This window comes from Schistocerca piceifrons, chromosome X (assembly GCF_021461385.2).
Source record: "Schistocerca piceifrons isolate TAMUIC-IGC-003096 chromosome X, iqSchPice1.1, whole genome shotgun sequence".
Taxonomy (NCBI): Eukaryota; Metazoa; Arthropoda; class Insecta; order Orthoptera; family Acrididae; genus Schistocerca; species Schistocerca piceifrons.
Window position 1 is genome coordinate 635,902,871 of NC_060149.1, and position 26,361 is coordinate 635,929,231.

General features: G+C 42.7%; 1 protein-coding gene across 2 annotated transcripts in view; it reads left to right on the forward strand.

Moving 5' to 3' along the window:
- LOC124722953 (myotubularin-related protein 2) overlaps positions 1 to 26,361 on the forward strand; it is a 184,795-nt gene that overhangs the window by 96,542 nt on the left and 61,892 nt on the right. For both annotated transcript variants that reach the window (XM_047248119.1, XM_047248120.1), the window contains 2 exons: positions 13,168 to 13,343; positions 25,853 to 25,960. In XM_047248119.1, coding sequence (XP_047104075.1) covers positions 13,168 to 13,343; positions 25,853 to 25,960 — 284 coding nt within the window. The remainder of the gene's footprint in view (positions 1 to 13,167; positions 13,344 to 25,852; positions 25,961 to 26,361) is intronic.

Here is a 26,361-nt window from a genome sequence, read left to right on the forward strand (position 1 = left end):
CCCTTGCACATTGCCCCGACACAGCTCTTGGGTCTGATCGCATTCACAGCCAGTTAAACATCTCTCATCTGACCACAAGTGCCATCTCCTTGTCATCTTCAACCGGATCGGGTGCAACGGCATCTCTCCATCGCAGTGGTGGGAGAGCACCATCATTCTGGTGCTCAAACCCGGTAAAAACCTCTTGATGTGGATAGCTGTCGGCCCATCAGCCTCACCAACGTTGTGTACAAGCTGCAGGAACATGTGGTGTGTCGCCGGTTGAGTTGGGTCCTAGAGTCAGGTGGCCTACTGGCTCCATGTCAGGGCAGCTTCTGCCAGGGGCACTCTACCACTGATAATCTTGTGTCCCACAAGTCTGCCATCCGAACAGCCTTTTCCAGACACCTACACCTTGTTGCCACCTTTTTTGATATACACAAAGCGTATGACACCACCTGGCGACAGCATATCCTTGCCAAATTATACGGGTGCAGTCTCCATGGCAGACTCCCGATTTTTATCCAAAGCTTCCTGTCGCTCTGTACTTTCCTACTTTCCGTGTGCAAGTTGGTGCCTCCCATAGTCTCCCCCCCCCCCCCCCCCCCCCTTCCCCCATATCCAGGAGAATGGGGTCCTGCAGGGCTCTGTATTGAGTGTATCACTATTTTTAGTGGTCACTAACGGTCTAGCAGCAGCTGTAGGGCCGTCAGTCTCACCCTCTCTGTATGGAGACAACTTCTGCATTTTGTACTGCTCCACCAGTACTGGTGTTGCTGAGCGGTGCAAACAGGGAGCCATCCCCAAGGCACAATCATGGGCTCTCACCCACGGCTTCCAGTTTTGGGCCGCTAAGTCGTGTGTCATGTCATGCACTTCTGTCGGCATCGTACCATTCGTCTGGAACCAGAACTTTACCTTCATGACGATCCACTCACTGTAGTGGAGACATATCGATTCTTATGACTGGTTTTCGATGCCCGATTGACTTGGCTACCTCATCTTTGTCAGCATCTCAGTGCCCTCCTCTGCCTGAGCAACACCAACTGGGGTGTAGATCACTCTGCTCTGCTGCAGCTCTACAAAGCCATTGTTCAATCCCGCCTTGACTATGGGAGTGTGGTTTATGGCTTGGTGGTGCCCTCAGCATTGCGTGTACTCGACCCAGTGCACCACTGTGGCGTTCGCATAGCGACGGGAGCTTTTAGAACAAGTCCGGTGACCAGTGCCTTGGTGGGGGCCGGAGTCCCTCCATTGTGGATCCGACTTGCACAACTGCTCGCCAGTTATGCAGCACACATTTGTAATTCTCCTGAACATCCGAATTACCGCCTCCTTTTAGTCACCCGCGTCAGTTCATCTCCCGCATCAACAGCGCAGGTCAGGGCTAACGATTGTGTTTTGCATGCGATCCCTTCTGTCTGAACGGGATTATTTCCCTTTACCACCTCCCATCCCAGTCAGTCCGCATACACCTCCATGGTGTACACCTAGGCCGCAGATTTCGCATGACCTAACAACTAAGTTACTCGTGCCGCTCTCTGCTGTCACTTCCTCTCGATTTTTGGCGTGTTCCAGGGCTCTGAAGTGGCTGATGGCCACGTTGGTTTCGCCTACATCCACAGAGGCCATTTTGAACAGCATTCCTTGCCCGATGGCTGCAGTGTATTCACTGCAGAACTGGTGGCCATCTCTCATGCAGTTCAGTATATCTGTTCTTGCCCCAGGGAATCATTTCTTCTGTGTACTGACTCCTTGAGCAGCCTACAAGCTATCAACCAGTGCTAACTTCGCCATCCTTTGGTAGCGTCGACCCAGGAGTCCATCTGTGCCCTGGACCGGTCCCGTCATTCAGTGGTGTTTGTGTGGGCCCGAGGACATGTCAGCATCCCAGGCAATGAACATGCCGACAGGCTGGCCAAACAGTCTACGCAGAAACCACTATTGCAGATGGGCGTCTCTGAACCTGACCTGCGTTATGATTTATGCTGTAGTGTTTTTCAGCTTTGGGAGACGGAATGGTATAACAGTACACGCAACAAACTGCGTGTCATTAAGGAGACTGCGAATATGTGGAAGGCTTCCCTGCAGGCCTGTCGCAGGGAATGAGTTGTCCTCTGCTGGCTCCGCACTGGCCACACTTGGGCTACCCACGGTTACCTCCTGCGCCCTGCAGACCCGCCTGAGTGTTGGTGTGTTGCCCGATTGACAGTGGCCCATATTCTGGTGCACTGTCCCACTTTGACAGCCCAGCGACAAAATCTTGGGTTATTGGACTCGTTGCTGCTAGTTTTATCTGACAATGCCCCATTGGCTGATTTAGTTTTACGTTTTGTTTGTGAGGGTGGGTGTTATCATGTGATCTAAGTTTTAGGGCATGTCCTTTGTGCCTCTGCGTCCTCCACCCTAGTGCTTGTAGGGTGGAGATTTTAATGTGTTGCAGAGTGGCTGGCTTCTCCTTTTTTATTCTCGTGGTCAACCAGCCATGGTAATCTGCTTTGTTGTTCTAATCTCTTCATCCTGTTTCTTGCGTTTCTGTGGTTTTCTTGTCCCCTTTTGTCCATTTACGTGTTTGTTGCCCTTCATCGTTCTTGTGATTTTTCCTTTCATTCCGTTTTGAGTTGTCAGTCTTGTTTGTTTTATCCTCACACTTGTGGGATTGTTTTATTCGGAACAAGGGACTGATGACCTCGTAGTTTGGTCCCTTTCCCCCTCTTTTAATCCAACCAACCAACCAAACTGCTATCAATATTTTTGGCTCAACAGATCTGTGCAAAAAATTGTTCTCTTTAATGAAGGTAAACAAATCTCCATGAAGAGCCACTCTGACATCTCACTGCAATTGTACGAATTGCAAGTGCAAGATTGATTGCACCAAATGTAACTCATCTTCTTCATTGTAAAGAGACTCACACCTCCACATCATCTACTAAATGACATTCCAGACACACAAGAAAACATAAGCCTGCATTTTGTTTATAGTGAATTATATTTATTCATTCATTCATTTATTTCTGTATGGTCTAGCATTAACTATATTCCTGGGATGTTCTGGTGCTATCAGTATTCTATGCTTTACTGCAGATGTATGTGATAATTTGTCACGTGATAGATGGAATGTATCTCTATACTCCGTCCAAACTTCCACCCCCCTGTGGGTCCGGAGGTTAGAATAGACCCAAGGTATTCCTGCCTGTTGTGCGAGGTGACTAAAAGGAGTTTCACACGTTTCGGCCTTTATGTGATGGTCCCCTGTAGGGATTGACCTCCATTCTTCAAAATTTTCCTGAAGAGCGAGCCAATTGGGGAAGGGCGCCTTACAAGGTGCATTGTGTCCATCGTGCATTGAGACCTTTAGCCCACTTTCTTGTCATTGCATTGCAGTCCTGCCCATTCTCCATCTCTTGGGTGAGGACACCTTCCTGGGTGCGTTTTCCACCATGCACTGTGCTGTGTAGATTTCTACATCGATGATGACCATGAGTCCATCATCTCTTGCTGGTGGTGAAACACCAGCAGTCTCTAAGCGATCACGAGCGCAATTCAATGCACAGAAGTACAACCCCAAATCGTTCCCCTCCCTGGCCACACCATGGGAGGAACATCAGGCTAAGGATGGCAGCAGATCTTATTCGCCCTGGTACCTTGTATGTTCTAGAGCTGATGGGGAATCTTTCATGATGATGAAACCTCAGTTTTTTGTTGAGCATTTAGAGGACAAGTTTGGGGAGGTGGAGGGCTTGATCAAAACAGCATCCTCTGCCCAGTCTGGGGGATGTTTCTGTAGCCATCACGCCCCATAAGAGCTTAAATATGGTCCATAGTATCATATTTCACAGAGACCTTCTTTTGCAGTCCGACGATGACCTTTAGCCCACTTTCTTGTCATTGCATTGCAGTCCTGCCCATTCTCCATCTCTTGGGTGAGGACACCTTCCTGGGTGCGTTTTCCACCATGCACTGTGCTGTGTAGATTTCTACATCGATGATGACCATGAGTCCATCATCTCTTGCTGGTGGTGAAACACCAGCAGTCTCTAAGCGATCACGAGCGCAATTCAATGCACAGAAGTACAACCCCAAATCGTTCCCCTCCCTGGCCACACCATGGGAGGAACATCAGGCTAAGGATGGCAGCAGATCTTATTCGCCCTGGTACCTTGTATGTTCTAGAGCTGATGGGGAATCTTTCATGATGATGAAACCTCAGTTTTTTGTTGAGCATTTAGAGGACAAGTTTGGGGAGGTGGAGGGCTTGATCAAAACAGCATCCTCTGCCCAGTCTGGGGGATGTTTCTGTAGCCATCACGCCCCATAAGAGCTTAAATATGGTCCATAGTATCATATTTCACAGAGACCTTCTTTTGCAGTCCGACGATGAGCTGCGCACCAATTTAGAGTTGCAAGGTGTACATTTCATCTGGTGTGTCCACAGAGTTCTGAAGGATAATCAGGTTGCCACCAGTGCCTTCATCTTGGCCTTTCAGGATGATACATTGCCCGAGCAGGTAAAGGCGATGGTCTACCGGTGTGATGTAAAGCCCTATATCCATTCTCGATGCGGTGCTTTAAATGCTGGAAGTTTGGCCATATGTCTTCCCGCTGTATTTCCAGTGTCACATGCCGAGATTGCGGACGCCCATCACATCCCAATACGCCATGTGCCCCGCCTCCCATCTGTGTCAACTGTGGAGAGCACCATGCGCCTCGCTCGCCTGACTGCAGGATTCTCCAGAAAGAAAGGAAAATCATGGAGTACACTGAGGCTAAGAGAAAATTTGAACACCTGCATCCTGTGCATATTACATCGTCTTACGCCGCTGCTACAACAGTTCTGGCACCATCAGCTCCGCCAACCCAGGTCACCTCTCAGAGACGGAAGACTACACCTGCTGCCTTGATGGTGGGGTGCATTTCCCTCCCTGTTGTTCCTGCACCACCTACTTCAGGAGCAGCAACCCCCCCCCCCCCCCCCCCCCCCCAACCGTCAGAGATGTCTGTCCGCACTTCTAAGCGAGAGGAGAAGCATAAGTCTTCTTCAGCTTCTCTTGTTACGAAGGGGTCCCTTGAGTCACTTCCTTCCTAGGTTTCTTCAAGTGGGAAAGACGACACCCGCCAGTGAAGACTGAGCCAGTGAAGTCCTCCCAGCCAGGGAAACCCAAGGAGCAGTGAGAGAAATCCAAAAAGAAAACCACTAAAACCAAGGAAATTGCGTTAGCACTTACACCACCGCCACCTACAAGCTCTGCGGCTGAGGGTGGGGTGGAGATTTTGGTGTCCGCTGAGGACCAAAATCTCGCCAGACCCTCAGACACAATGGATACAGACTGCTCAGGCAATAAATTGGTGGCAGCAGGTGACTCTGAGGTGTAAACTGCCTCATTGAATGTTCCATGCCTTCCGAGTCTCAAGATGTCATCCTCCAGTGGAATTTCAGCGTTTTTTTCCACCGCCTGGCTGAGCTACGGCAACTGTTAAGCTTTACACCAGCTATCTGTATTGCCCTCCAGGAAACCTGGTTCCAGGCAATGCGGACCCCTGCCCTCCGCGGCTATAAGTGATATTACAGGAACTGTAGCGACTATAATTGAGTGTCAGGTGAAGTTTGCGTTTATGTCCTAAACTCAGTCTGTAGTGAAACTGTGCCCCTTCAAACTCTCTTGATGCTGTGGCTGTCGGAATGATGATGATGCAGAAATAACTGTCTGCAATGTGTATCTTCCTCCAGATGGTGCAGTACCTCTGAATGTATTAGCTGCACTGACTGATCGACTCCCTAAACCTTTCCTACTTTTGGGAGTTTTTAATGCCCATAAGACCATAACCCGTTGTGGGGTGGTACCATGTTTACTGGCTGAGGCAGAGATGTCAGAACTTCACTGTTGCAATTTGACCTCTGCCTCTTAAATACTGGTGCCGCCACAGATTTTGGTGTGGCCCATGGTAGTTACTCGGCCATTGATTTATCAGTTTACAGCCCAAGACTTCTCCCATCCGTCCACTGGAGAGCACATGACTACCTGTGTGGTAGTGACCACTCCCCCATCTTCCTGTCACTGCACCAGCGTAAGGTGCATGGACGCCTGCCCAGATGGGCTTTGATCGAGGTGGACTGAGGAATCTTCACCTCTACTGTCACCACTGAAACTCTCCCACTCGGTAATATCGATGCGATGGTTGAGCAGGTGACTGGCAGAATTGTTTCTGTGGTAGAAAACACGAACCCTTGCTCTTCAGGGTGCTCGAGGCGTAAGGCAGTCCCTTGGTGGTCACCAGAAGTCGCTGAAGCAATTAAGGAGCATTGGCGAGCTCTACAGCGGCGTAAGCGGCACCCTTCCCAGGAGCATCTCATAGCCTTTAAACGGCTCTGTGCCCATGTTCGCTATCTTATCAAACAACAGGAGGAGGAGTGTTGGGAGAGATACGTCTTCAGCATTGGGTGCCTCACATCACCATCCCAAGTCTGGGCAAAGATCAAACGTCTTTTTGGGTACCGGGCCCCAACAGCTGTCCCCGATGTTATCATAAATGGCGAGTTATGTACCGACGCAAACGTGATTGCTCCTTTCGGGTTAGAGTTGGCTCTTATTTTAGCTCTGCTCATATTCAGGAGAACGGTGTCCCACACGGCTCTGTTCTCAGTGTTCCCCTCTTTTTGGTGGCGATTAATGGTCTTGGGGCTGCGGTGGGCTCGTCAGTCTGTTCCTCTCTATATGCCAATGACTTTTGTCTTTATTACAGTTCCCCAAGCATCAATGTCGCTGAAAGGCAGCTGCAGGGAGCTATCCATAAGGCACATTTTTGGGCATCCAACCATGGTTTTCAGTTCTCAGCCTCTAAGACCCCGAGTGATTCATTTCTGTCATCGTCGAACGGTCCACCTCCTTCCAGAGCTCTACCATTCCAATGAACTCCTTCGTATTGAGGAGATGTATCGCTTTCTTGGCATGCTGTTTGATGCTCAGCTTACTTGGACACCTCATCTTCGCGAGCTAAAACAACGGTGCTGGCGACACCTCAACATCCTTCGCTGCCTCAGTCACACCGTTTGGGGGGGGGGGGGGGGGGGGGGCTACATGAACAACCCTTCTACAGCAATATAAGGCCTTAGTCCAGTCCCGCCTCGACTACGGGAGCATGGTGTAAGACTCAACAGCACCTTCAACGTTGCAGATCCTCGACCCGCTTCTCCATTGTGGCGTCAAACTGGCTACAGGTGCCTTCTGCACTAGTCCGGTGGCTAGCCTTCTTCTAGAAGCTGAAATCCCTCCCCTACGATTCTGCCGACAACAGTTGCTTGCATCATACATCGCCCGCATCCATGCCTCGCCCGAGCACCCAAACCGCAGGCTCCTTTTTCCACCTTCTGCACTCCCCTGCCCACGACGCCGGCCTAGGTTGGGTCTCCCAATCGCGGTCCACGTTCGTTCCCTTCTCTCGTCACTCGAGTCCTTTCCCCTTCCTTCCTCCATCCTTCCGGCCCTCTTCTTCTACCCCTCCTTGGTCCCTCCCTCACTTGCGGCTTTGCTTGGATTTGTCCTGCGACTCCAAGTCCTCCGTTCCACTTGCCAGTCTTCGTCAACAATTCATGGCTCTTCTTGCCTCGTTTCGAAATGCCGATGTAGTCTACACCGATGGTTCTGTGGTCGATGGACGCACTGGGTTTGCTTTCATCCACGGCGACTACGTTGTGCAGCATTCCCTGCCTTGTGGGAGCAGTGTTTTCACTGTGGAGCTGGTTGCTCTTGATTGTGCACTCGCTCACCTCACCTCACCTCACCTCACCTCACCTCACCTCACCTCACCTCACCTCACCTCACCTCACCTCACCTCACCTCACCTCACCTCACCTCACCTCACCTCACCTCACCTCACCTCACCTCACCTCACCTCACCTCACCTCACCTCACCTCACCTTTCCTCCTGCCCTGGGGAGTCATTTGTCATATGCAGTGACTCCCTGAGTGGATTGCAAGCACTCGACCCGTGTTTTTCTCAGGACCCTTTGGTGCGCGGTATTCAAGATGCTGTTTTTGCTCTCGCTGAGTGTGGTCATTCAGTGACGTTTGTGTGGACCCCGGGCCACGTCGGCATTCCAGGAAATGAACGTGTCGATCGCCACCCCTGGAGCTTGGTCTCGTGGAAAGAGACTTCTGGTCAGCCCTACATCGCAAGGTCCGCGATGAGTGGAGCTCTGAATGGTCTGTCTTGAACACGCCAAATAAGCTCCGCATGGTAAAGTCGTCCACGGCCGTATGAAACTCATCCTTGAGGAGCACACGTAGGGACTCAGTTGATCTCTGCCATCTCCGAATTGGACATACGCAGTTGACCCACAGCTATCTCCTTCGTCGTGAGAACCCGCCCAAGTATCGCTGTGATGCGGGGCTGACAGTGGTCCATCTTCTGATGGACTGTCCCCTTTTAGCCCCCTTGCAGCAGTCCTTTAATTTACCAGCTGCACTTCCTTTAATTTTAGGTGACGATGCCTCTATAGCTGACTCAGTTTTACGTTTTATCCGTGCACCAGCAGGGTTTTATCACTCACTCTAGTGTGGGCGCTCTCGCATGATTTCTCAGGCTACACCTACTCCAGCGACTTATAATTGTGATGTGGATACCAGAATAGTGTCTTTTATGGCAACAAGTTGTGTTGGTACCTCTATCAATGCTTTCCAGCTGGAGGTTCTTTGTTTGTAGTTGAGTGGTTGACCTTTTCCCTGATCCATCAACCACTGTAGTCTGTTTTACTCGAGTCAACTATTTGCTCTGCTCCTTTTAAGTGTCCTCTATTTTGTGTTATTGCGGTGTTCATTTTAGCTCTGTACCCCCTTGGTGTTCCCTCCCTCTGGGTGCAGAGGTTACGCTTTTACTGTATAGGCCTTTTACAAGTATGTCTGGTCGGAACAGGGGACTGATGACCTCGATGTTTAGCCTCCATCAAACCCCAAAACCAACCAACCAACCGGTGTGTAAAATGAATGCTATAAGTATTTTGATTCATAAGCATTTTCCAGTTGGATGTTAGATGAACAAATGGAAATTCAAATGCTTTGAAGACCAAAAACACCTGCCATCAAGCAAACACTTTCATTGAAAGGTAGGACCTTCAGTGGAATTTTCAGTACAAGACTGATTGCACAGCTGTAATGTAAAAATGCTCTGTTTTAGTTTCCATCTGTTCGATTTTGAAAATTTATAGAGCTGTTTTAGTATCCACATAACTGAGCAAAGTCTGTCTCTGAACATTGTTGAGAAGAGGCCTTCGAATGTAAAGATAGTCAAAGGTGCCTCATGTTTATCACCTGAAGTTATGCAGAGCTCCGTTTTCAGAAGTTCTCAAGTGACAATTGCATTGGAAGAATTTTTCTCAAAAAGACTGCATCAACAGCTGATACTTTAAATTGTGGGAATATTCTGAAAAACATCTGAAACAGTTCAATACTAAGAAGGAAAAACTTGATCACTTTCTAATGAATTTACTGCAAAGTGTGAACCATGACTTCATCAAGTTTGTGCAGAAGTCGTTATGCATGTTTCATGGAAAAGCTATAGTTGAAAGAGACTTTTCTGTTAACAAATAATTTTTAGTTGAAAACTTAGAAGATACAGTTGTTGCAGAAAGAGGTGTTTACTGTGTAATACAATCAGGTGTTTACTGTGTAAGACAATCATCAGATGGTTTACTCATTAGTGAGAAACAACTGAATGTAGTCTTTACAAGATCGGTTACACTAACTGTGAGGTATGCTTCACCAAAAAGAGTAGAAGCTTTAGAAAACGAGAAATCTGATAAAAATGAAGTGGGCAATCGTAAAAGAAGAACAGTTCAAGAAATAAAATAGCTTAAAAAAAGGAATGATTATAAAAAGGCAAAAGAGGAAGCCGAAGTTTTAGATGTTGAAATTTCAGATTTAGCTAAGAAGCTTAAACACTGAATCTTTTACAGTGAAGTTTAACATTTGACATAAATTTTGTACCTGCAAAATTTTTATATTGTCATAACGAAAATTGTAAGTTTTCACTAGCTTCCTGTGTGAAAACAAATCGTATTTTAACTAATTTAATGATAAATATATCTGAAAATAGTCGTACCCCATCCTACATTTAAATGTTTTTATAGCATTTGATGAGTGGTAAGCAGCAGAATGGTCTGTTATTCGTGTAGGGAAGAAGCCAAGATGGTGTCTGTGCGTGGCCAAGCAGATGAAAATGGTCTAGAGGCAGCACGACTATGCCAAAATGAGTACCCTCACAAAAGCCAACCACATCGCACACAATTTCACGTCCTTTTTGGGTATTTGTGTGATCATGGGTCCTTTCAGATAGACAAACATGCAGAAAGGTGGCAGATTGTGTGTACAGTAGATTTGGAGGCCTGGGTTCTGCCTCTCGACTGTTTCCATCTGCTTGGCCGTACAGTATGCTGCGTCAATCACACAGCCTGCGACGCACAAGGAATATGGCAAATGGTCAGAGGAACTTTCATCCATCAGTGCCACCTACTGTGACAACAGTGCACACATGTTCATAGGACCTTTTTTCCTCAATTTCCAGTCATGGATCCACCCTCATGGTTTGTCGGTTTTATTAATGTTGACTCTAAGTAATTACATTATTCATGCTGACATACAGTTTAAATAATATAAGAATTATCACATTCAGCCTTTATTTCAACCAGCTTTCAGGTTTATAAAAAAGTGCTCTGTCATTGTACCACACACATTTTTGAGAGGTCATGAATATAACTGAAGAGGTAATGAAATAGTCATGAATTTGATCCTCTGAATATCTGCAGACACTGTAGGAGTGATGGTTGTTGATCATGCTTCATTGCATTGCAGTGTTATAAGTGAATTCATAATGGGTGGTGCAGGAACAAAATAGGTAGCACTCTAATTACTGAAGTGTTGCATTCCTGGCTTTAAAGTTCATTTTCAAGATATTTATCAAGTATAATGAAATACAGTGACTTTAATATGATGCTGCCGTACTGCAGGCATTCTAACTCCAAATGCTTTGCACAAAGAATCACAACCGACTGCCTCCCTGTGATCACTGCCAAGGTGCTTAAAAATACAACAGTTACATGTACTGTAACTCATTACTGTGAATATTACATTAATTAAATTACAACTGAAAACTAGTAACATGTTTCTTAGCTTGCATAATAATATAAATCAACACAACCCAGACATTTCCGGTTGTGGGAAGTTCTCATATGATGATCAATTAAATGTTGACTTCTGAGAAATGCTTTTTTGTCATATTTTAATTGCTTTATAAATCCTATCTCTAACGTGTTCAGAGTCTATTTCTATTGTTGATTCTGTTGCATACAAATCTGTTGAGGTGCATAAATGTTAAGATCCAATCCCAGCTGTTACTCAAAATCTACAACAAAAGTACATGACTAAAGGATTGAATACATTAGTAGTCCTGGCATCAGTAATTTTCATATATGGTATTCCAGTCTGCCATATTACAAGGTGCCAGTGTCAGGGTGTATGTATATAAAAAAAAATCAGATGGACAATGCATCCTGCTTTCCAACAGTGAACTGATGAGGAAGGTTGTAGAGGTATTATCACAGGCCACTGATTTATCTGCAATCATTTCTCACATGGTACGGGAACCTATTGGCCATCAGGTTCATACATCCATGTATTTATTTTACATTAACATCACCACTAGAGTCCTTCATCTGTTTTTACTCTACATTAGTTCCCGTACCCCAGCCCCTTTACATCCTATTTCGTAGGCTTTTGTTATCTTTCTTCCCTTGTGTGTGCAGACTACATTCCCTGTCCATCAGTATCAAACTCCTTTTCTGATATTTTTGCCCATTATTTTTGTTAACTTAATTTAGTGAACATCAGCCTTCGCAACAGAATAAAACTGTGTGCTGCTCTGAAACCAGAAGCCAATTCCTGTCTTTCACTCAAAGTGTTTCGGCTGTGTGACACTAAAAGTAGTACATAGGGGAGTAAAATGACTGATGGTGGCCTAAAGTGTAGACTGGCAACAGCAAGAAAAGGACTTGTGAAGAAAAGGAATTTGCTGACATTGAATATAAGTTAAGTGTTTGGAGCTTGTTTCTCAAAGCATTTGTCTGGAGTGTAGCCTTGTAAGGAAGTGAAATGTAGACAGTAAGCAGCTCAGACAAGAAGAGAGTAGAAGCTTTTTAAAATGTAGTGCTACAGAAAAATGCTGAAGATTAAGTAGGTAATTAACATAACTAATAAGGAGTTGCTGAATAGAATTGAGGAAAATTGAAGTTGGTGGCATAACTTGACTAAAAACTGGAGATCAGTTGGTACGACACATTCTGAGACCTCAGGGAATTGTTAGTTTAGTATTGGTTTAAAGTGTGGCTGTTAAAAATCGCAGAGAGAGACCGAGAGATGAATATGTGTGTTTGTAATCAATTTCTTGCTCAATTTTTATGCATCCATAAACCTATCAATGAATTGTAGTACTTTCTATCAACTTAAATCTCAGTAACTTCAAACATGCAACAAAATTAATTTTCTGAAGTGGGGTGAAATAATAAGCTATATATCAGATGAAGATTGTTTCCATGAGAGGAAATCAGCATTAATAGTTAAAAGTTGTGTGTATCATCCTAAATTGAAATAAATATGTGAAATGTTAGCAGGTGGTTCAGTCCAGAAATAATAGGGATTTTTAATGAGAAAGTCATAGCTTTTAATGAGCAAAAATAGTGACTGAGAAAGAGGCATGATTAGTAGTAGTTTTGTGCAAAAAGTGTTTAGTTATGTGGGGTTCAGCATAGATATTATGGACAGCTTTAATGTAAGTTTTTGTGGATAAAGATGTAACTGAGTGCTTTAAGTAAATTTAACATTACTGCCTATTCAATTTAAAATTTATGCAAGCATCCATAGGATCAGGATCTGTGTAGGTTGTATTGTTATTTTTGACCACCCATGATACCAGCTTACAAACACAGGGTACTAGGACATATATTTTTATTGCAAATATTTGTACAGGTGATTTAAGTGTTACACAACTTCATCTAGTAAAGTAACATTATGTGAAAGCAGCAGAATTTATATCTATTGATTTCATTCTTGGTAGGCAGTTGTTTATAGAAGAAAATAAAGCAATATAAAATAAGCTGCTGTGGACAAAATAAATTAATTTTGTATTCAACATGTGTTTTAGAGCTTTGTTTCCCAACCATAGAAGAATCAAGATGGCTTTCAGGTGTGGAATCAACATACTGGCTGAAGCACATAAAATGCATTTTAGCTGGTGCTGTGAGAATTGTTGATAAAGTAGAAAACCACAAAACCTCTGTTCTAGTCCACTGTTCAGATGGCTGGGATCGCACAGCACAGGTCAGTTTCTCATTTATTTATATGGCATCAGTATTTAAAATATTATCTCTCCCTCATGGAAGAACTTATTTCTTTTGTCTTTCCTGATGACTAGTGCTGTAACCGTTTCAGTCTGCCTTAAAATATCTTCTGAAAGTGTGTTTTTTATATGTCACACTCTTAACCCTCAAGCGGGATTGCCAGTTTTTGTGACATGAGCAGGTGCGTGGTGCACTTTGTACACATTTAAAGAACAGCTGTCTTCATGTTGCCAAGGTAAACATGAATAAGCAAAATCACAGTTTAACATTACTTTAATTAAACAGCAATAAAAAAACATCATATGAGCTAAATCACTGTTTATTTAAAAAATAATAAAATAAACTTTCATTATATCACTCGGATGCCACGATTCTCGCACAGTAATGACAAGCTCGAAGCATGAAACAGCACATTTGCATCAGATCGCAGCCGACCACTTATTAGGTTGCTAATTTTCTCATATAAAACTTCCTCATTGGGGGATTGTGCCACAAGATTGGAATCTGGGTCATTTTCTTGCACAGATCATTTTTTTTCTCCCCTGGCATGCAGTTTATTTTATATTACTGCTACTCACTTAGAAGTATGACAGCACAACTTAGCACTGGCGTATCTGAAGCAAAAATGAAGGAATGGTTATGGGCTCACAGCTGTAAAGCAATAATGGAACGGTACATGACAATATTTTTTCTGCAAGAAAAGTATTTCATTTGTGAATGTGGAGAACCATCAGCTGTCTGATGGATTGATGACAGTGAAAATCTGTTCTGGACCAGAACTCAAAGTCGAATTTCCCACTTATCATGAGCAGTCGCCTTACTGTTAGGCTATCCAAGCATGACTCACGGCCAGACACAAACTTCCGTATGTCATCAGCCATGTGTCTACAATATCATATAATGCTATTTGCAGTTGGCACACGTTATACAAAGGTGCACCCACTCGAGAGTTAAATAAACAAATGAATACAAAGATGATGTGACTTACCAAATGAAAGCGCTGGCAGGTCGATAGACACACAAACATACACACAAAATTCAAGCTTTCGCAACCCATGGTTGCTTCGTCAGGAAAGAGGGAAGGAGAGGGAAAGATGAAAGGATGTGGGTTTTAAGGGAGAGGGTAAGGAGTCATTAAGTCCCGGGAGCAGAAAGACTTTATATATATTGTTGCAGTACGTATTACATTTTGAGTTAAGACTGATCACTTCCTATTTCTATACCAGCTATAATGTTGTCATTTCATTATATTTGAGTGAATATTTTTATGACAGAATTAGTATTTTTTTAGGAATTCACCTCAAATATGTGAAAATGCTCAGCAGCTGGACAAAATAAGAAGATACTGTGCTATAAATATTTTATTTCTATGTGCTGAAGCTGCCTGTCACTTTCTCCTCGTACTATAACATCTCTGAAAATGTTCTTAGCTACTAGCTTGTCTCTAGTCGTTCGGGTGCCCTGTTCAGATGTTAAACATGGTTCGAGGGGAAAATTTTGTAATTAAACATAGTAGTGTAAAGAAAACTATATTTATTAAGATATGCCAGAGGGTGTTAAAAAGGATTTTTGCCACTGATAGGAAGATATCTGATTTCAGTACACATCTGCAAAATTGACAATGAAAACCGTGCACCAGGAACTGTTCAAACAAAATATTCGTGATACAGCTAGTATTGACAGACATCTAGGACTGCAGTGATAAAACATAATATGTGGACCACTGACCAATTACAACATGTTGCGTGCTCCATCAAATCTTCTAAACTATTCTGTACAAAAGATAAACTTAGGTGAAGAGAACAGGGAAACATACTATTCAGTCCATGCTCTTCAAATTGTGAAGCATGGTAGATACGTTTTGCTACATTTAGTGTGTTTGTATCGTGGTTTTTTGTAAGTTAAATGTTCACATTGTAAAGAAAGGTAACTGGTGAGGTCTGTGAAAACATTTTCATTCAATGATACTAAACAAAAAAAGTCTGGAAATTTCCAAAGGTTGATTTGAAGAGTATGGGGAAAGGGGGGGGGGGGAGAGGATTAGGGTCCAATTACCTTCTTGTCTAGTGATTGGTGGCTGAACCAGAAAATAGAAAATGTATTAGATGTTGTTACAGTGCCCAGATTCTGAGATTAAAATGCAACTGTCATCACTTGTAAAAATCACTTTTGTCAATTACAGTAAACCACACTGTTAGCAATGTTGCAAAGTTATGTACAACTTCGAACACAACAGTAAGGAGAGGTGGGCTACAGAGTGGTGTGGCAACTGTTGTTTTAGGAAAGCTGGGCAGGAATTGAAGCGGTTAGCAAACAGGTTAACTCACTAAACAGAAGATGTACTTAACTTGTGTTTCTCCAAGCATACAAAGACCCATTACAAATAATGCAGCAAGAAACAGAGTCCAGTTATCACAATGTAACTAGGATGAGGCTCACTACACGAAGCACGAATGGAGGTGCCATAGCTAATGCGAGTGGGTTGAGGGGCTGCCACAAGCGGTCCTATATAGTGGTGGCAGAGGACGCACATAGTCCAGAGCCACTGGAGACGTGGCTCAGCAGGCGCGCACTGTTGGGTCTACCAGATTCTGCACGATAACTGTTGATGTCAGACAGAAACTTGCAATTCCATTACCAACTGTGGGATATCAGTGGAGTGATATCAGTGCGTGATACCACATCCCCCTCCCCCCCCCCCCCCCCCCCCCCCCCCCCAAAAAAAAACTTCCACATCATTGCCCTGTAGTGTAGATGAGCAAACAATAATTGGAGGGGGTGGGTGCTGGAGGCCAGTGGCAGTGAGGAGACAGAAGTTGAAATTGATGCCAGTAGTGAGCTCTCGCCCATGCCCCATGTATTCGCTGAGTGCACACACTTACAGATGCGGAGCAACGAACAAAGACAGAGGCACCTTGATGATTGAAAGGCATCTGAGGTGGCACATGAAGTAGCTGCCGGGAAGAGGGGCCCATCCCTAGGCGACAGTGGTTTTCGAGCCAGCAATGACCACAAAAGGGCCTCAGCTTTGATCAACTCCTGGACCAGTGCTGTTGGCGCAGTCCCAGCGGGAGCCGGATGCCACAAGGGTCATTGTGTCCTGGCGGACATGGAATCTGAAAGAACATAGCCTGCAGCAGGATCCCACTGTTCACATGGACAAATTTGATTCTGGTGATTTGACAGCAATCCTCTGTGTCCCTGCAGGAGAAACATAAAATGTCCTAGCAAACCTACAACATACAATCAAATGTACAGCATCACTCCCAGCACCTTTGTCTGCTACACAATCTGTAAAAGACCAAATCGTTAGTTGTACTTTGTCTGCCTGGGCAGTGTGGTTGCCACCTGCCATGGCGGGTGCAGCAATTGGAGTGAGGTGTAGCGGCCCTGTCCATGTAACAGCTCCACCGGTGATGGTCTGTCACATGGCTGGGACAGTAGGAAGTCAAGCAATAGAGCTTGATCCCTTGTGTGGGAGGCTCGAGGTTTGTCCATCAGTTGCTTAAATGTTTGTACAAGGCATTCAGCTTTGCCGTTGGATTACGGGTGGTATGGTGCACTTGTGAAGTGCTTAATGCTAGAGGCAGTGCAAAACTGTTCAAACTCTGCAGCAACAAATTGAGGACCATTGTCAGTCACAATCACTTAGGGCAGTCCCTCCAGGCAGAAAATAGATGACAAGACTTGGATTGTGGAATGAGCTGTAGTAGAGTGATTAGTAACCATGAAGAGAAATATACAGAAATTATCTATGAAAGTATCCATGAAATCTAAGTGCAGCCGTCGCCAGGGTGTTTCAGGCTTGGACCTTGCAAAGAACTGCTGAGGTGGAGCTGATTGATGGTCAGCACAGGCTTGGCACTGAGAAGTCTGTTGTTCAGTTCGTGCATCCAGACCGTGCCAAGTGCAAGGACATGGCACCAACTGTTTGCTGCAGATGATGCTCCAGTGACCGTGGTGTAGCAAATGAAGTACGTCAGCCAGAGAACCTGGGGAATCTTAACACATGACTGGTCATTATTGGTGCAGAAAAAAATGACACCTTGGTGAACCATAAAGGCATGATGATGGGCATAATATCTGTAAACCGCAGAGCTACAAATCTGTCTGGTTGAATGTGGCCAGCCAGTGCGGATGTAGTGCAACAGATCTACAAATCAGGCTCTGCTGCTATGGCGAGAAATGGTATCTGCATTGGCGTGCTTAGAAGTGGGCTGATACCTATATTGATAATCTGACACAAGAAGAGCCCACCATTGCAGCGTCTGTACTGTGTGAGTGGGGACTGACTGAGAAGGGCTAAACAAAAATTGCAGAGGTTTAAAATCAGTCACCAAGTAGAATTTTCTTTCAGAAAGATAATTGTGAAACTTAGTGACACTGCAGACAATGGCAAGAGCCTCCTTTCCAATTTGCAAATAATTACAATGAGCTTTGTTCAACGACTTTGAAACAAAGGCAATTGGCTGTCAACAGCACCAAATTTGTGCAACAAAACGGCGCCATTGCTGTAAGAGGAAGGAGAGACAGATTTGGATGGGTCAAAACAAACCAGGTGTTGATCATGAAGCAAAATATTTTTCAACTTCTGCAAAGCAGATTGACACTCCTGTGACCAAACAAAATGAACATTCTTCCTGCCCAAGCAATGCAAGGAAGCTGTGATCTGAGTGGCGTTAGGAATAAAAATGTGTGACCTCCTGTAACACACTGTAATTCCTGCACATTGTATGGGAGTGGAAGGTCACAGATAGCGAGCAGACGTGTTTGCAGTAGGTGAACAACCTGGCTGTTAATGACATGACCTAAGCCAGGGGCGGGCAAACGTTGCACGTGGCTCATGAGCACACAGCCCTGCACGTGTGCTGCTCGTGTGCAATCGTCAAACGGGACAGTGACGACAGCCGGCAGGTTGCGGCAGTGTAGTACCAGGCTAAGCTGCGGACGTTGAAGTGAAGCGACCACTACGTAGTGAATGTTGTATTTCAAGAACCGGAAAATGCAGAGTGAATCAAGGAAACGGAGAAGTGGAGATTTGCTATCTTTTAAAAAGGAATGGGAGAATCATTTTTTCTTTGTGCAAAAACGTGAAAATTCGAAATTTATAATATGTGACAGTATTCTCGCTGGTCAGCGGAAGTTTAATATTGAACGCCATTATAATAAGTTTCAATATGTTCCCGTACTTAGTGCAATAAAAGAGGAATTTCTCAAGCGATTTGGGGATATATCATACTTATCCCAAGGTTTTGAATAGTTCTCGAGACAATTTGCTGTTTCTGTAGATGATATTCATCCCAGTTTGCATATGGAATTACTAGATCTGCACTGTAGATTCTACAGCATAATTCTCTTCTGAGAGACAAGTTCCTTTTGGCAAGACGTGTAATAGATTTGTATCACGACTTTCCACAGCAAGAGTTTCCTTGTCTCCATCGTGAAGGCGCGAAGATAATGTCAATGTTTGGCTCGACATACGTTTGTGAGAGATTTTTTCTGTTATGAAAATTAATAAGTCTCGGTTAAGAGCAAACATCAGTAATGAAAATTTACATAACTGTTTGCGTTTGTCTGTATGTAGAAATTTTGTTCTAGACATTAAACGTATTGTAAACTCCACCTGTGATAATTAAATAAAACGTATCGTAGGTAATACGTACTCTTTCAAACCACGATTTCTTTCAAGCACTCCTACTAACCTTTTAGGCCAGGAAACAAAACACATTACAGAGGAAGAAGCGGAGAGACGGTATGTTGGGGAGTGGAGAGAAGCGGGTGGCCAGCTTGCCCCTGTGTGCACGTAAAACACCTGTTAACTGCACACGTGCAAGTGCATCGCACATGTGCACGATTCCTGCCCGCCCCTGACCTAAGCCCTAAAGTTCTGTCTGAAAAAAATGAAAAAAAGTGTTTGTCTTTGTTACACTTGAGATCAACTGTTTACAACATTTGAAACAGAATGTGAAGACCGCTAATGTGTCCCTCATGAGTGTGACCTGACAAGACAATGTCATCCAAATAATTTGAGCAAAAAGGAACTTCTGCAGTCAGCTCCTCCGGAAAGCACTGAAATATGATGGATGCAGAAACACTGCCAAATGGCAGTCTCAAAAATTTGACAAGACCTAGATGACAAAGATTTGTTGCAACTGCTTATCCAGAGGAATTCGCAAGTAATCGTCATGCAAATCAGTTTTGGTCAAGTAACAACCAGCACCCTATTTATCCATCAGTTCTTCCAGATGCAGCAAAGGATAACTGTGAGCGACTGTTTGAGGATTCAGTTTTCTTAAAAAGTTCCTGAGTCACCTGTTCTCGAAGAGCATGAGAAACAGGACAAGCTCTTAAGAAAACGTGGCTGTGCATTGTCGTTCATCGTGACATGGGAAAATTATTGACTTTGCCTAAACCCTCACAAAACAAATCTTGAAATTCTGCACATAACTTAGCAGCACTGTCCCGAGGATCAAAGGAACAAACAGAAAGTATGTTGTTCTGAATGTTTAACCAAAACAAATCGAAAGAGCTAAGATAAAAAATATTAGCACTCTCTCAGGAGGAAAGTACTGTAAATGTCACTGTCTTCATCAAATTTCAGGAAGTTGCAGGAAGGTTACAAGCGCCTAAGACAGGAATGACTTGGCGGCTGTACCACATCAGTGTATGGCACAATTTGCACAACTTCGACTTGCCAAGCAATTCGTAAGTGCTATGGTTGAGCAAAGTCACTGAAGCCTCAGGGTCAGGTTGCAAGCAGACTGACTGCCCAGCAATAGTAAAAGGAACAAAAACTTTGTTGTACTGCAGATGAGTTGGGAGCCTATCCTGAATCACTGTTGCACACTCGTTTTGCTCTAACTACACTATGAGCCTTTGTAAAAACACTACACATGGTTTGTGACTTAGATTTGTGTGAAGGAGTAGTAAAAGCAGGCACCTTGCAATTCTGTAAGCACACAGACTGTACATGCCTCTGTTTGCCACAAAGAAAACAAGTAACATCACACAAGGAGCAAAATCAACGATCATTTGCCATATTACTGTGAGGACATGACTTCACATCTTGCGCCGGATGCAATACGTGTTGACGTGAGCACTGCGGCTGTGGCCAGTTGAGAGACCTGTTTGCTGTGGCTACCTACAAAACAAACAGGTGCTATCTCAAAACTTCCTGCTGCATTTTCACAGGAATCTTGGTAGTCTAGAATCTGCAGAACATATTGAAAAATTTGTTCCCGATTTCTAGTCCCCTTTGTTGCACGTGATTTTGTCAAAAATCATTGCATCACTGTAATATTGCCCAGTCACATTGGAATCTACACTATGTAGTAAGGCCTTGCAATTCAGTCACCCACTGATTCTATGTCTGCCCCTGATGCTTACGCAACCGAAAGAATTTGTAACAGGCAACTGCCACTTGTACCCTATTCATATAATACTTTGTAAGTGCCTGCAGTAGGTCCTTAAATTCTACTATAGTAAAACCCCACTTTTACACTTTTGAAGGGACTTGAAAAAAAATTGTGTAAAATGTGGGAAATGACTTCACAAGTTGTACAGTTTACGTATAGGGCCGTCCTTGCATTTTCGTAGTTTTTATGATATCTGTACATAATAGGCATCAAAATACTCATCAGGTTATGTGAATGTTGTGCTATGTTAAGTAGCTGACATGACATTTACCAACACTTAACTCAACAAATCGCGCTAAAAATAATGCAAGCCAAGTGGCCTCTATGTTGATTTACATGTTTGCAAAGCTAAGGTGACTTAACTGGCAGTTACAGTATTTATACTTTAAGTCTACAGAAAGTGGAGGTCAAGTGTTCACCACATTAAATAGCTCTGTAAACATCATTTTTACAATATCTTTACTGTAAAACTGACATCAGCAAATGTACCCAGTGCCAGCAACTTACCTTGCTGTTTTAGATTTTGTAAAGAAAAGTGTGTGAAATATTGCAGAGTGCATTAAATATGGCACTACACTACAGATCAGCATGTCACTGCAGCCTTAATTTCTCACTCGCTCACTCACTCGCTCGCTCGCTCGCTCGCCCCGCCCACCCACCCGCTCACCCACTCACAAATCACCCTAGACATTGGGGCTGTGATATAGGTCGGTTTGTATCCACAGCCAAGATTACAGGAAGCTGTACCATATTTCACTTCAGCATTTTAAGCCTACATTTTACAAAACGTTAATAGACCATTGTTATTTGTTATACTGACCTTTAATTTGGGTGGTCTCACCTAAATTCAGTGTGAACAAATCGGAATAAGAGTTACTACCTTTTAGCAACAAAATGCAAAATTGTGGGTTGTTTTAACTTTTTTTGGTGAATTATTTTCTGTGTGGTTTTCCAGTTCATAAACACAGATAAAACTGTCGTCAACACCTAAAGCAGAAATATATTTTTTAATTGTTCTCACTGCTCCATTTACACCTGAATTGGGGGGAACCCCACTATCATCATCACTATCACCGTTACCTTCTGCAATGTCAATGTTTTCTTGTCTATGAAAGTCAGTCATATCCTCAACAGATAAAGTTTCCACGGTGACATCATCGTTACTGTGTACGAAATCCTGAAGTGGATGCTGCAGCTGCAGCTTTTCCCTGGATGAAGCAAGTAGTTTTTCAGCATCATCATTTATACTCAGGTCTGGTGTGTGTGATTCATTTCCCTCGTTAGCTTCAACCCAATTTTCGGAAGCAGTTGGAGATGGTGGCCTTCTTAATCTCTACCCATGTTTTCACATTATAATGTAAAACACCCTAAATTGACACTTTAAAGGAGGCTAGGTCTTCACAGCTTCCATCAAAGTTAATACCTTCTGCACAATTGCCTTCCTGTTGTAATGGATAATACCCAAATCCAAGGTCTGTAATTTGCTTGTACAGTTTGGTGGCAAAAACTCGTTAATTCCCCTTCATATAAACTTATTTTTTTGGGATGCACAAGACAAGAAGCCACTAACAAGAGTATCTTCATGTTATGAATTCCCAATCTTGCATCAAGGCAACGTAATTGCTTCTCAGATAATTCTGACATCATCTACGCTTTATTGTTGGCACTGTAGTTTGTTCGCAGTATTTTTATATTTTTAAAACTATGTTGTATTTTATATTCGTGAATCACAAACGGTTTAAATTTTTCAGAACCATCTGTGTTTGTGCCTAACATTACTGTCAGGCAAACTTTACTGTGTTTGCCTCCATGGAATTTTTCGCCTTTAAAGGCAAGCATTATGCTTGGCAGGATGTTGAAAGAGACACCTGTTTGATCAGTGTTGTAATTATCATTTGGTTTGTATTGCTTCATAAGTTCTCAAAGTAGATGAAGACCCATTACAAATAATGCAGCAAAAAGCAGAATACAGCCATCAGAGTATCAACTAGGGTGTTGCGTGCTATACTAAACACAATTGAAGGTGTTGTAGTGAAGAGGTTCCAAGTGCAAGTGGATTGAGTGGCTGCCGCCGGCTGTCCCATAATTTTTTTTTATTTTTATTTATTTATTTATTTTTTTTGCTCTTTCATGTTTTTTGTCAGACAGTGTATATTTGAGCCACACACTTTTCATCACTCAATATTTGAATGTGAAATCACCAATGGATGTGCAAGTTTTAAGGCAGAATTCAGAATTAAGAAGAAATTGTTTGTATTCAGTTTTATGTGATTACTGGCATAGATAAATATGATGAAACAAAAAGGAAGGATCCTTAAATATTGTTAATATCTGTGAAAAAAGAAACTGAGAAGTGTAGTTCGCTTTGTCCTGCCATTATAATGTACTGACAAGGGTTTTCACTCTAACTGCGTGACATTTTCCAGAACTGACTCGTCTACACTTAATGGGGAAAAATAATTCATAACAGCTACAACAAAACTTAGTCAAGCCGCCTCCTCCTCCTCCTCACCACCACCCCACCCCACTTTCCTCCAGCTCTGTTTGTGTTTTTACGTGGTCACTTACATCTACCTGTACAAAGTCTGGATCTTATCACAAAAAGTTCTGTGAATGTCACAATTGATAGAACATCTGCAACAGCTTTGAGGGAAATTGTCACTGTATTCTGCAGCAACTGATACTGAGCCACAGCTAGCATTTGTAAATGGCTTCAACACATGTTGAGTTACAGAACTGAAGGCAGTTCGAAATATGTCCATAGTCTGTAAAATACTCATTCTCATTATATTCTTTCTTTTGAGGAATGAAATTTACCTATGCCCCGCAGCTATTCTCCATTTAGCTCTCACAGGATGAAATATACACAGGTCTAGAGGTTGTAAGTGATTTGTACTGTTCGCAGGAACACACATAGGCACTCCTGAGAAATATCATCACATTGTGGCGTGCAGGGCATCTGTCAATAATAATAAGAATGTTCATTCTTCCTGCTGCGCACATCTTGGCATTAAAGCTCCTAAGAATCTTTGTACATATTTCAGTAGTTGTCCAGGTGTTGCTAATAAAATCGTAGCTGCACTGTAGAAATTTTTTACTCACCTGGCAGTTTAAAATTTTTTATGTTTATTAATAATGACAACTTTTCACTATAAGCACACAGCAGGGCCATGGTTCCAACTGTCAGTACATTCCACGTCTGCTGCTTCACTTTCCTCACTTACGTTCCTTGAAAAGAGTTCATTGCAACCTCCCACTCCCCTTCCTCCAGTGGTATTTCCAATCATTCAGTGCACTGGAATCTTAAATTCTAAGTATCAGGCCAGTTTCTTGGCCCTAAATTTCCACCAATGGAAACTTTTAACTGACTATTTCATGGAGTAATTTCGTTTGTAACGGGATGGTTTCTAGGTCTTCAGCGGGTGTACACACATTTAGGTTGGCTGCACAATTAATCACACATGATGCCATGTTTGTCTTAAACTGATTACCTGAGGTAATTGCACATTTCAAAGGGCAAGCTGTTCGTGTGTGCGAAAGGCTTTTCTTATGGATGTTATATTGTGCAGTCCCCTTTGATATGTTTTCAGTCATACTGTTGTCTGTCACCGAAACCTCAACCTGTTGCCATCATTATCTCCATGTGAAAAAATGGATTTTGCATTTTACTAGAGGCTTCAGGAATCCTGAACATTATGTGCATAGAAAAACGGAAACATTCTAGTGCATGACTTGACTTGAGACATTCTAGTGAAGAAAATAAACATCATTTTATCTGCTTTTAGAAACAGTTAAAGAAGCAAAACAGCTGCAACCACACAGTACACAGAAAGTTTCCTTTTTATGTCATTGTATCATCATGAACACTTCAAAAAATGCCAGAATTGAAGGAAAAACTGAATGCAATCTACACACCTTCAGTTTAGAGAACTGTTCAGATTTTGACTTGAATGGGTAACTCTGGAGTTAAACTGAAGGTGTGTAGGCCCCTATAAACAATGAAGGACAAATGTTCTCCCATGTTAGTGCAGGACAGGGAGTTTCAGCATTCAGGATTTTTAAGTATACTACGCAAAGATAGTAATGTCGAGTCATATTTCTTTGCCGTGTCAGAGTTTGATGTGCAGAATGTTGTTGACAGTGTAAATAAGTATCAGCTTCTGTTAAATCTTCTGCTTTCGTATTTCGCTAGCCATAACTACAAACATCTTGAGCAGTGTAGAATTGAACACTTCGATAAACAACACAATGTGCTTAATTTGTTCACTTTGCAATGTTTTTTGTAACATCAGCTTATGTGACCTGCATGCAGAAAGAGGCTATTTGAAATTATTCACCAAAAACTATGACCTACCTTCTGATAATCAGAGTTGATTGTGGATTATTGACATTTTCTCTATCAACAATTTAATGCAACTCATTCAGAAAAGAAAGGACTGGCTGCAAACTCTCAAATATGTTAGGAATTTTGTCATAGCTATGTTTCAGTTTGCGTACTATCTAATGTTTATGCCTTAAAAGTGGGCAGTTTCTTAGTTTGAATGGTAGCAACAGAAAAATTTATTAAAATTGGGAATTCTGTAAAAGTGGGTTTGTTAATACTGTGTTTTATTGTATTTGAGATAAACTATTTGAAAAAAAAAAAGAATATGGCTACATGAAAAATTTTCAGAAAAAATCAATTAATTTAGTCTCCCGTATATAAACTTCCTCGTCCATATAACATAACTATGTTGACAATGTTTTTGTTAAGAACCGCAGTTAACTTATTTGCACAGTGTTGTTAAGAGTTATTGTTGCTACATGGTCTTACTGAGCGCCTATTAGGGATACAGGAAATGCAAGATGGAATGTGAATAATGTAAAACTAAATATAAATGGCTGTGGCAAGTCTAAAGATATCTTGAAAGTTCCAATTTCGGTCAGCCATATTCTTTTGAATAACTTTGTAATGGCAATTTGGTATGTTGCTCTGTACACATAAAATTATATTGTTATTGCTATTATGGTTGTTGTTTTTGTTGCTATTATTATTATTATTATTATTATTATTATTATTATTATTATTTTACAGCTTACAGCATTAGCTATGCTAATGCTGGATCCATATTACCGTACAATCAAAGGCTTTGAGGTTCTCATTGAAAAGGAATGGCTTAGCTTTGGACATAAATTCCAGCAGGTTAGTATCAAACTGTCATCTTTTCTTACAGCTCTCACAAGATCATTGAACTCGGTACACATTAACAAGGCAAAATTAATGTAGCACCTATGAACCAAAATAAAATTCTGTTATGGCAGATTTACATCTCATGAAAATGATTTACTGTTAGAGTACTGAAGAGGATTGCCCCATTTTGAAACCAATAAGTCTCTAGACATTAAATATTTGAAAAGTGTGAATTTTTTGTGACTATATACTGCTCTGAACAACACAATATTAGCGCCAGTTTTGGATAAACTATACCAAGTGAAGTGTTTACCTCATAAATTTCTACACCAACTTTTAGGACAAGTCAGGATAAAAATGTGAAGAGTGAGGACAAAAAGTCTGTATGCATCTCTGCATGCATTACAATGTAA